This window comes from Solanum pennellii, chromosome 8 (assembly GCF_001406875.1).
Source record: "Solanum pennellii chromosome 8, SPENNV200".
Classification (NCBI taxonomy): domain Eukaryota; kingdom Viridiplantae; phylum Streptophyta; class Magnoliopsida; order Solanales; family Solanaceae; genus Solanum; species Solanum pennellii.
The window spans coordinates 69690466-69702360 of record NC_028644.1 but is presented as its reverse complement, the minus strand read 5'-3'; the positions used below and the strand labels follow the sequence as shown (position 1 = coordinate 69702360).

The 11895-nt window shown below is 31.2% G+C and overlaps 2 protein-coding genes across 2 annotated transcripts; one reads left to right on the top strand and one right to left on the bottom strand.

Annotated features, from left to right (window-relative positions):
• The first annotated feature begins 77 nt into the window (after nucleotides 1-77).
• On the top strand, nucleotides 78-2067 carry LOC107027030 (protein phosphatase 2C 51-like). Its single transcript, XM_015228189.2, has 3 exons — nucleotides 78-950; nucleotides 1472-1577; nucleotides 1705-2067. Exons 1-3 carry the CDS (start codon nucleotides 153-155, stop codon nucleotides 1989-1991), a joined length of 1191 nt encoding a protein of 396 aa, XP_015083675.1. The 5' UTR covers nucleotides 78-152; the 3' UTR covers nucleotides 1992-2067.
• Nucleotides 2068-2533: 466 nt separating this feature from the next.
• LOC107028512 (endoglucanase 6-like) lies at nucleotides 2534-7989 on the bottom strand. The gene is made up of 9 exons (XM_015229600.2): nucleotides 7588-7989; nucleotides 7298-7510; nucleotides 6758-6958; nucleotides 5253-5342; nucleotides 4660-4824; nucleotides 4223-4507; nucleotides 3774-4122; nucleotides 3517-3603; nucleotides 2534-3356 (listed from the first exon to the last, which is right to left on the bottom strand). The coding sequence occupies exons 1-9, from the start codon at nucleotides 7780-7782 to the stop codon at nucleotides 3064-3066; spliced, it is 1878 nt and encodes a 625-aa protein (XP_015085086.1). The 5' UTR covers nucleotides 7783-7989; the 3' UTR covers nucleotides 2534-3063.
• Nucleotides 7990-11895: the final 3906 nt, after the last annotated feature.

Sequence of the window (11895 nt, the reverse complement as noted above, 5' to 3'; positions counted from 1 at the left end):
CCTACGTAACCATAATGCAAACTTTGTATTAAAATTCTCTCATTTGTCTAGTTCAAGGTTACTACATTATACACACATCAAGTACCAAAAAATATACTACCAATATTATTATAACATATAGTGTTATTATTATTATTAAGTGTAGAATTATAATGGTATCAGATCCAGGAAATAACAAGCCAAGAGATGTCTTTCACAAAAGAATTCTTAAATCTTACCATAAAAGACAACAACTTCAACAACGTATCATGACTTCTACAAATTCATCCGATGAAGATGGTGCAATTTCAGCTTATCGAGACCAGGACAAGGATTATAACCCTAAAAAACGTTTTCGCCCAAGGGAAAATGAACCAATTGATAAAAGTTCCTCCAATAGTACTACTACTAATTATACTATCGAGTGTAGCTCGATGGGAAGTAGTAGTACTGTTGTTGAAATTCCACGTGATAATATAGAGTTAAAGTATGGATGTATATCGATGATCGGACGGAGGAGAGTGATGGAAGACGCTATAAAAGCGTCGATTAAAATGGCGAATAATGAGTTCATATTTTTCGGAGCGTATGATGGTCATGGAGGGTCTAGGGTTTCGCATGCATGTCGTGATCGTTTAGATTATGTACTCGGGGAGGAGTTATTAAACACTAAGAGAAAATTAATGAATAATAATGATGATGATGATGATAGTGATAATAGTAATTATGTGGATTGGGAAAAGGTGATGGTGAAGTGTTTTTCGAAGATAGATAATGAAGTTATGAGAGAAGGGAGTTGGATAGCGGCGGGGTACGAGGAGGGTAGATATGAGGATGTAAGGAAGACGGTGGGATCTGCGGCGGTGGTGGTGATAGTGGGAAAAGAAGAAATAGTGGTGGCTAATTGTGGTGATTGTAGGGCTATACTTTGTAGTCGTGGTGTTGCTATACCCTTGTCCAATGATCACAAGGTAAGTCATTTTTCTAATTTTTTACAATTTTTTTGTAGATCCGAGTAAAAAAGAAGAAAAGATTGCAGTAGATCGACAATCAACACACTGTTCTTTTAATTATCAAAAGCACTACATGAAATCAGAGTAGCACACATCACTACTAGTGACATTCTCCACTACAATTTGATCTACTTCATTTTATTTTCGATCGATCTTTAAATTTATTAATTAATTTATATTTATTTCACATAATTTACTAGAAATTTTTTTATTTTCATAATTTAGGATCTATCACCTAATTATATTTGGTGGTTAAGAGTACATGCACCTTTCGCCATCACCCTTTTAGATGATTTTGTTACTAAGACTCATCGAATCACGAAAGTTTAATTTCTATATACCGATAATCTAAAGATTATATAATTATTTGAAATCAAGACATATACTACATATATATTATATAAAAAAATAGGTTCATATTATATCAATATTATTCAAATTTATTTGTGCATGTGTTATTTTAATTTTTTTTTATGTAGCCTGATAGACCAGATGAAAAGAAAAGGGTAGAAGCAGCAGGTGGTAAAATTCTAAATTGGAATGGTAGTAGAGTCCAAGGAATCCTTGCTACTTCAAGATCCATAGGTACAATATTTTTTTACGTTTATTTTTACTTGTTCAGTTTAATCCCGATACATACAATTCTATCTTATTTCGCGTACCAGACAATGCATGGAAGTATTATTATTGAAATTTGTTTTGAAATAAACAGGTGATCATTGTCTAAAACCATTTGTGATACCAGAGCCAGAAGTGACAGTATACAAACGTAACGAATTAGACGAATTCATAGTAATTGCCACAGATGGTTTATGGGATGTTGTGTCCAATGAGGTAACTTGCGATGTCGCGAGAAAATGTCTCCGGCAAATTCGGAGGAAGTTCCCCGAACGAGACAGTGCGGCGGATGCCGCCGCACTGTTAGCCGAGTTGGCTATTGCTAGGGGAAGTAAAGACAATATTAGTGTTATAGTAGTTGAGCTTGATAAAATGAGTTAAATGACATTAATAAAATTTCCTCCTTGTAATAAAGGCTCAAAAATTTTGTCTTGTTTAATTCTCCCCTAAATTAGTGCTTGTGTTGGTTCTTGCTTTTGGTGACCAGTTTTAGAGTTTATTTGCCAAGTTGAGTAACAAAAATAATGTTTTCTCAGTAATTAATTATTTGTTTACTTTTGAATTAATACGTTTATTAAGAAAATAATTATTAATCTAGTGAATTTCTCATTTTATCCATATTAATTATAGAGTAGATGGATTAAAAAATTAAAATTTTTCAAGATAATCAATCCTCTCTTGATATGTCAAAATAGATTAGTAATTTGAGACAATCAAAAAAAAAAGTAGACAAGTAATTAGAGACAGAAGGGGTGGTACAACAATAGTAACGAAGAAATCTTGTTTGAAATGCCACTGACAACAACATATTCAGCATAACTTCATGAAATAGAGTCTTGAAAGGATAAGATATTTACAGACTTTATCACTGTCTTTGAGATAGAGACGTTTTCGATAAAAGCAATTCAAATGGCATCAACTAGTAGAGAAAATCTAGTCTCAGAAATGGTGTAAACTGTTCTTTGAACAGAACACTAAAACCAGAACAAAACTTACAACATCACAATACAAAAATAATTAGGAACATTTCAAGCTTGCATTCAAATTACAAAGGAGAATGAAGAGTGAGATAATAAATATAGAGAAGTCAAAAGCAAAACTTTCTTTGCTTCACTCTTTTTCTCTGTTTCTCAAACACTATGTGTATATATATAAAGTGGAGGAGAAAGAGGATGAGCACTTGTATAAACTCGTCTCTTCACTCCTTTCTTCCTCCGACTTCTCCACATTATCAACCTAACACGTCGTTATCATAAGTCTTAACCAAAATCAAACCAACAAGACGTTGAAACTTACAGACAAAAACGAAAAAGAAACGATGAAAGGGACTTGCTTGACCCCGCCGATTAGTAGTAGTAGTATAGCTGCACAATTCTTACATTAGAACCACAAGAAAAATGTGTGAGCATTTCATTTCCACTTCCTTTTTGTTTTTTCAACTTGTTGATGTCTTTTAGACTAGAGTGTAGCTTGAAACGGAGACGATTGCAGGTGAAGCAGTGTGAATGTACACAAACTCTAGGCTTTTACCAGCTGGTAAAGAGTTGAGCCAAGCTGGGAAGATGAACGAGTTACCGTACTTTGTTAGACCCCAGAGAGGACCATAGAGCTTGACTATAGAGAGTTTCAAGTTCTTAACCGTCTTTCCGGATTTGTTGGTTACAACTGCTGAGTATCTGTAGTAAGTCTTCCCATTCAGAGCCCATGAACTAGTTGCCCTTTGTTGAATAGTAACATGAGCATTAGCTGCAAAATTACACATGTTGATTAAAACTTTACTATTGCAACAAGTCTAGTTTGGGGAAGGTAGTGTGTACCCCTTATCTTGGGAGGTAGAGAGGTTGTTTTATGATATTTAGAATTGGTCGATATAATACATTGACATACGAATAGCAAGTGAAAATACCTGGGACTGGAAGTACTCTTGGCCTTGGAGCTGGAGTTACTTTAGTTCTTGGAGCTGGCTTTGGCGTTGGCTTCGGGTCAGGAACAACTGTAAGAAAAAAATACTACTAAATGAGTTATATGAAGGTGTTATTGCTACAACAACTACTACTTCTCAATCTCAAGCAAGTTGTAGTAGGTGGATGACTAGCTAAAACTAGTCATTTTATGATGAATTCTCGGAATACTCACATAAGACGTTAATTCACTAAAATATACCTGGAAGGAGCTGATTGTAACCGCTGTGACCAGCATGAAGTCTTGCTAACACACCGATCAACGGAGCATTGTTGTAAGTGGCAGGCTCAGTTTGTTCATAGTTATCTCTTTGATCAGCAAAGTTGTCATAGGCATCAGGTCCACCAACAAGAGCACCAGTAAGGAGATTAGGATCGCTCGCCTTTCTGCTATACCAGGTCGCATAGCCTCCCCGGCAGCTAACAAAACTAGGATTAACCTTAAACGAGACAATGGAAGAAGCTCTGTGGTGTACTTGTCTCGGGTAATTGTTTCCATATCCCACCATGTAACTTGTTGCTCTCGGGTTGTCACCAAGAATGTAGTCCACCTATAACAACATCAAATGTGACGATTAGTTCACCGAAAACACATTGCTAGAATCGTCATAATACAGACTTGTAGCACTCTATCAAAGTTAATATCTTTACCTGTGACTTAGCGAATGAGAGGAGCTCATTCGGAGAAACATAACCGGAAGAACACTTGAGATACTTGCCAGCAGAGGCCAAATAGTCAGAATAAGTAGTGGCAAGGAATGCAGCACTAGTAACAAACTGCATATTGTTCCATCTTTGCCTATAGATGAGACCTCCAGGAGTTTTCTGGGTATTTCTGTTACCTTTTCCAAGCATTGAACACATAAAGTTCTCTGCTTTCTGCTGGTACTTCTCAAATACAGGTGCATTATGACCAGCTTTACCAGACATCAAGAACTGTCAACACATAATACCAATTAGTTAATTTTCGCAGAGTCAGAATCTTCAAAAATGTTATCAGGTGTGTTCCAATCCTCCAAAAGCAGTACATTTTTTTGGATGCTTCGACACGTGTACGACAACAAAAGATTGGATTTTTATTATGTTACCTGAGCAACAAGTGTTTGGACACCAGCATACTTGACATCCCAACCAAATTCAGTCATAGACCAACCAGTTCCACCAAGAGCATCACCATTTCTTCCCAAATAATTCAAGTAAAATTGATTGTTTGATGCCTTGTATAACCATGCAGCTCCCCATAGTAATTCATCCTATAACAACAAAAAATCACCAAAACTTAGTTGCCACGCGTAAGATATGTCTACTCGTTCAACTTTATGTGTTAAAGCAACTCAAACTAATTGAAGATAGAGGGTAAGTTAATTAGTACTTATCACTTAATTAATGAATTTCACAACTTACAAATAAAACCTGAAAAAAGCAAAAATGACAAAACAAAAAATTTCTAATATAACATATTTAACCTCACTTCGTTAAAATGTAACTACTAATCCTCACATTAGAAAATTTATGTTATATTTGAACTGTTTTATACAAATTTTACATCACAGATGAATAAGTCCATAGTTTAACTAAAAGGATCAAACTTGCACAATTTAAGTAATTAAAAGTTATAATACACTTTAATTAAATATTAACGAGGGATTTATTAACTCAAAAAAAAGTTATAATCACGTACCGCATATCCACTGACAGATCGGTAGTACTTCTGGGCGACAGTAATACTGCTATCATATTTGCCCCTATACTTATCAGCAAACTCGAACAGCTGAAAACAACAAAATAACGTAATAAAATCAGAACAACAAGGGTATATTAGGAACTACCTAAAACATAGAGAAGGTGTGCATTATGTAATTGTACAGTACAACTGCACCGACAATCCACATCACGTGGAAAAAAACTATGGTTAAGGATCATAAAAGTGATGTACGGCTTAGATTTAACGAATAGTAATCGGACGGTTGTTAACATACTACCCGCGATAGACGGATAATCTATTGGGCCCCACCACGATCCTTTTGTTTCGCCGAAAGATTTTTGCTAACATTTATACCGGCAGGTAAAAATTATCAATGCTCATTGTTATCATTATTATTACTATTTCAAATTTAATTATCTCACATTCTAAAGTGAAAAAAAAATTGATTAATTTAGATTTATATGTAAAAATTCATGAAAAGAAAAATCGCTTATATGGTAAATATGGGTCATAAATATATATACAAAACTTTTTGTTATACTTGTGACTATTTTATTTTAGTTATTTATAATAAAATCTCGACTTAAAAGTAAATATTAGTCGTAATAAATATGGGCCTTGACCTAACATAACTCAATGCACATGGATCCTTTACCTTTTAAAAAGGTAGGACAAGACCCACAATGTCGCAAGACCATTCTCATTGAGTAATTTTAAGGGAACGAATAAAATAAAGTTTTTTTTAAAAAAAAAAAAAAAAGTCAAGAATCTTTGATATTGTGAAAATAACGTTATATTCACAACTTTAAACTTTTAATTTATAGATATTATAGTTAAATGTTCATTTATTTACACTTGGAATAAAAGCTTTAAAACAATAATAAAACCACCCTCGTGCAATTTATACATCACAAGTTCGAACAATGAAATCACCTCATAGATTCCTTTGATAGTGGTCTTTTCCCATAGGCCGTACTCGCGTGAATATAATTCACGAATATACATCGTAGAATTAATCATTAATTTTTATGGTAGGACAGACTATGTATATTACATTCTTTAGTTGCGACTCTTTTCTAAACCGTGTGTGAACAACAAACTGTTAATGTACCAAACTACCCTCCCTATGGTTACTAGTACTCATTTCAAAATTATTATTTTCAAATTACAAGTTTCAAAAATGGGTCAAATATTTACTGCTAACTTGCGCCGGTTAATTTATTTATTTATTACGAGCATAGAAGGGCGTTAGGAGAAATAAATGAAAAAGTAACAATACGCCCCCACAACTAACCTACACCGACAAAAAAGCTGAGCTAATCGTAACTGCCTATTTACTCGGGGCTCTCACTAACATGCGCACTTATTCCAACGCCTAACTAACCTACACCACTTTCTCACTCTACAGTCTGCACACTGAAGACTGAGCCAATTAATCATAATTAAAAATCATAAATTATGATTAATGAAAATTAATTAACCTGATGTGCATGATTAAGGAGCTCATTAGAATAACCCGGGTTGTAGCGACGGAAGACGATGGAAGCAGCCGCCATGGCGGCGGCTGTTTCTCCGGCAAGATCCGACCCGGGATGGTTCGGGTCGATTCGATAAGCAGCTCTTGATGTAGTCATATCTTCTGGTCTTTGCCAACAGTAATGATCTGTATTACCATCACCAACCTAACATAATCATAATTAAAATTAGTTAATTAACCACTAAATCCAAATTAATCTTCACTTTACACAAATCAACATTCCATTTGGTCCAATTTTATGTCTATTATAATAATATTAGTTAGTTAATAAGACACTTTTTATTCCTTTGAAAATGACTTTAAAAACACATTACGCATTAATATTATTAAAACAACCAAAATCATTAGCTCAATCATGTCATACAAATTCCACACTCGATATTTATATCAAACTCACTCTAATACTATCGGCGTGATCGAGAGCCCAAACGAGAATGAACTAATAAAAATGACATCTACTACAAAACAAGGATAAATTTTTTACCTCTCCGTAAAGAACATAAGGTTCGGGATGAGCTTTGAGTAGATAATCGGTACCCCACTTAACAGCATCCATAGCATGGCTAAGTTCACCACTAGCAGCCATTTGTCTACCATATTCCAAAATACTCCATGACAACATTGTAACAGTAAATGCCATGGGCAAACCAAATTTCACATTATCACCAGCATCGTAATACCCTCCAACCAAATCAATCTGTAAAAAAATAAAAATTTCAAAATCATCACAAACCATTTTATACTGAAATATAGTTGATTCATTCAATTACATACCCCACTAGCTTTTCCATCATTAAGTCCAGAATTACCCCTCCATTGAACTCTCTGGTTACGAGGAAGATACCCAGATCTCTGAGCTTCGTAAAATAAAAAGCTCTTACTCAAAGCTTCACCATAATTATGCCCAGCTAATGCTACTGGAACAACAAGAAGAATCACAAAAACCAGAGAACCAACAAAACCCTTCATTTTTTTGTGGGTAAAAATGACTTCACTGTGCAGATCTGTTGTTTTTGTATACAAATAACTACAAGTAAAAGAAAAAACGGGCAATGCTGGTTAGTTTATCAGATAAAAACTTACTGATAAACTAAGCCCTTTTTTATATAAAATGAAGTTTGTGAAATTTGAGAGCATAAAGAGAAGAGGTTGAAGGAGTATATATGGTGGAGGGAAGACAAAGTGCCAAAAAAAATTAATGCACTTTATTTTATTTTTTTTAATTAAAAATAAAATAAAATAATTTGTGGGAATGGAGAAAAATGGTAGGGGTATAGTGCCATGTGCTTTTGTTCTGACTATTTAGGGGAAGATGAAATTAAATTAAATTTTATTTACTAAAAGAAGAAAAAAAAATGTGTTATGGAAGAAATAGTCAAAAAGAGTTTCAGAAAAATGTCTCTGTAATGTTTCTATGTTTCACACTATTAATTAAAAAAAGATAATCATGTCTCATTAAATATAAGGAGTTGTATTTAAGTAAAAGGCAAAAATTTAGAGTAGGATTATTAGGTTTACAATTATAGTAACATAGTAGAATGTATAAACGATTTTCGAAACACTCTGCTCAAATAAAGCATATTAAAATACTTTGTAAAAGAAATACAGAAGTAAAATGGGCATAACAAATAGGAAAAGCACTAATTAGCATTCAAAATAATAAGAAATAATAACAACGAACAAATGATGTGACAGTCGATGTACATTGAAAAATTATATCACGACTCTACCAAAGCTCTAAACTATCTCGGACAATAGTTTAAATCTTATTCAAAAGTATTCGTGAGATAAATTTGGACTTTTGTATCACTTTATAAATTTTCACGTCATCACGTGAAATTCAGACATTTTGCGTGAACGTTTCACTAATATTAATAAAATACGAAATGATTTGCTAACGACAAAATTCAAAAGGTAGAAAAGATTCATTACTATTTTGTATTGTGGAAAAAAATTGGAATTGCTAAATGGAATGCTTATTAGAAATATATTCGAACAGTGTGCAAGTTTTTATCAAGTTGAAAAATTAATATTTTAATCAAAGATAAAGTCCAAAACGATCCCGAAAAAAAAAGGAAATATTATCACAAAATTGTTTATTATGAACTAAAATTATTGAATTTGAATGATCATAAAATTTACATTTGACATTCGCCGTTAAACTTAATAGTTTTCGCCGACCATAGGGCATATAATGACATATTTGTAGTTTTAAGTCAATAGTTTTTTAGAGTATTGTTATTATTATAATAGGTAAATAATTATAAATGGATATTCGTAAAATTTAAATTTATAGTCTACATTGTATAAAAATATTCACTAGTGCATTACAATCTACTTTTTTATTTTAATTTGTTTGATATTTCCTCACTTTCGATTTTAATGTTTGGTATTTTGTTAGGTATATTGGAACAAATAAAGGAAAATCTAATTTGTTGCTTCTTAACCTTAATTTTTTATTTATTGATGGTGATATTTGCATTTTTATCTAATTTTTAGCTCAAACATTTTCCTTTTGTCGTAGATTAGAATTCTTATGACTTAACAACCAAAAAGTGAAGCGACTTAACTACTCCTTTTAGTATTTTATTTTCAATTCTTTTCATAAACTAATCAAAATTTTCGTTAAATATATGAAGCTATGATGTACAACTCTGCATTGTCAATATTTACTAAAATTACATATTTTATATTGTGTTATTTTATTTTTTTGAATATTAATTTTTTTAAAAAAAGATAAATTTATTTTAAGGACAATGCCAAATGATTAGAAAATTAGGCCAAAAATTTAAAAAGTCGATAATATAGTGTGAAATATGTTATTTATTTTAAAATAACTGATCTTTTTTCATTTTTGTAATTAGAAGGTATTAAAGTTAATAGGATAATATGTTTATAAACGTAAAATAACATAGTGTGAAATATGTTATTTTATCATTGTTGGTCAAGTTTTCCTTATTTTAAAAATAAAAATAATATTATAGACTTTTTAAATTTATGGCAAAATTTTATGGTCTTTTAACATTACCCTTTCTTATATGAAATTGTCTCTTTAGTTATTTATAACGAAATTATTACTCCCTCCGTTCACTTTAATTGCCATAGTTTCTATTTTTAGAGTCAAACTATAGGTACTTTAACTAACATTCTAACATATATTTTTTCATCATATTAATATGCAAAAAATTGCAATTTATACTACTTTTTCATATAGTTTTTGAATATCTAAAATTTTTGTTTAAAATATCAAATTAATGTAATCTAATTTAACTTAAAAAAATTTCAAATCAACTTTCGAAAAAACGTAAATGACAAATAAAAATGAAGGGAGGAAGTATAACAATTACTAATAATAAACGACCAATAGAAGTTCATTTATTAGGAACTAATTCACCAATTAAAGTACTAATTAGTAGAATTTTTGAGTCAATGACAAAGAAGTTGACTCGTAAGAATACTAAACAAATCAAAAATGACTAATCTTTAATTAATACAAGTCATTAACATTCTAATGAGTAATTAGTGCGTTGCTAAACTTGCCGTGACCGTTACATAACCGGCGTTTGCCGGTAATCACGGAGCTTTTGCCTTTTTGAGCTATTATGTGAATTATTTATTTATTTTATTTTATTAAAAAGTTTTCACTTTTTTAAAAGTACAAAATAAACCAACTTGGCCGTTGAATGCGGTTGAATTAGAAGACACGAGAATAGGTCCCCATTTACTTTATTTATTTATCATTATTTTGGTATTTCTTTTTATAGTTATTTGAGTAACAAATGAGTTTTTGTTTTGGTGCTATATATAAAAATGTCAAAAATATTTATTTACTTATGTGTTTGGATAACTTTCACCTCTAGTCTAGCTTTCAAAGTTAAGTTTTCAAATCGAAATCAACTAATAATTCCACATTAGTGAGTAAAATTGTGAAGTTATATATAATTTTTTATTCTTAAATAGAAATTGTGAAGTTCTTTGAATATGAAATTGGTTTGTTTAGGGAGCATTTTACTCCTTCAATACAAGACTTTTCGACACGTATTCAGATTTAGTCATACTTCATTTCAATCTGCTGAATTTGTTTTTAAAGTTAAAATACGTCAATCGTCCATTTTCTTATTATAATAATCCGATAAACTTTAATTTGTTATAATGTGCTTTAATTATTAGATATTTTTAAAAAAAAAATATGTTGCCAACATATATAACTTAAATGCTAAAAAAAAAAAGTTAATTACTTTCCAAAAAGTAGAAAATAAATAAGATTTTGCTCATCTATCAACACTTGCCGTTAATTGCGGTTGAGAAGTAAAAGACACGAGTATAGGTCCCCATTTTTATTTTCCTTTTATTATATTCCTTTTAATCTTTTTTTATTTTATTTTACTAAAGTTTTAAATGTTTGTGAAAATGGGCAGAGTTTTCGGTGAAATAACGAAAATGCCACTTGTTATTTGACCCGCCGGCGCCGCAGTAGTAGGTTAAAAATTATTGAAGATGTCGGTGGTAATGTGAAAATGGGGAAAGGGCAAAATTGGCAAGTAAAATTTTTAATTACGACGGTTTGTTATTTGTTGGGTTTTCTTATAGCATTTAAAATTTTACTTTATTAATTTAATATTAAAAACTTGAAAAATATAAAAAAAAAATAATCTTTTGAATAACAATATTTGAATTAAGCACATGGATTAACTTGTGTTTTCTTAGCACAAACACTCGTGTTTAGTTGAATTTAGGTTCTTGAATAAATTATGACAACAAATTGAGGCTTTTTCTACGCGAAAGTTAAAGAATGATTTCAAAATCAACTATTAAGGCTTTTTCTGAATTAGAATTCCCAATTTCCCATTAGTATAGCCTCAAAGAAAAAAATAACTTAACATTCGATTAGAACATTATAATTATATCAAAATAAAACTCTCCGTCGACACAATAGATCAAATATAAACATATAGACTTTACATTAAAAAAATAAAGAATTTCATTTTATTAGTATATCATTTTCATTTTTTTTCATATTCTTCTGTGATCCAATTACTTTTTTGTACCTTCTATTTTTCTTTATTATTTAGTTGTATTTGT

Excerpts from the sequence above, each read along its gene's own strand:
- LOC107027030 (XM_015228189.2), top strand. The coding sequence starts at position 153 with ATGGTATCAGATCCAGGAAATAACAAGCCAAGAGATGTCTTTCACAAA. Across the intron at positions 951-1,471 it reads CCTTGTCCAATGATCACAAG|CCTGATAGACCAGATGAAAA; the intron begins GTAAGTCATTTT and ends TTTTTTATGTAG. Across the intron at positions 1,578-1,704 it reads TGCTACTTCAAGATCCATAG|GTGATCATTGTCTAAAACCA; the intron begins GTACAATATTTT and ends TGAAATAAACAG.
- LOC107028512 (XM_015229600.2), bottom strand. The coding sequence starts at position 7,782 with ATGAAGGGTTTTGTTGGTTCTCTGGTTTTTGTGATTCTTCTTGTTGTT. Across the intron at positions 4,123-4,222 it reads TCTCATTCGCTAAGTCACAG|GTGGACTACATTCTTGGTGA; the intron begins GTAAAGATATTA and ends ATGTTGTTATAG. Across the intron at positions 3,357-3,516 it reads AAGAGTACTTCCAGTCCCAG|CTAATGCTCATGTTACTATT; the intron begins GTATTTTCACTT and ends GTAATTTTGCAG.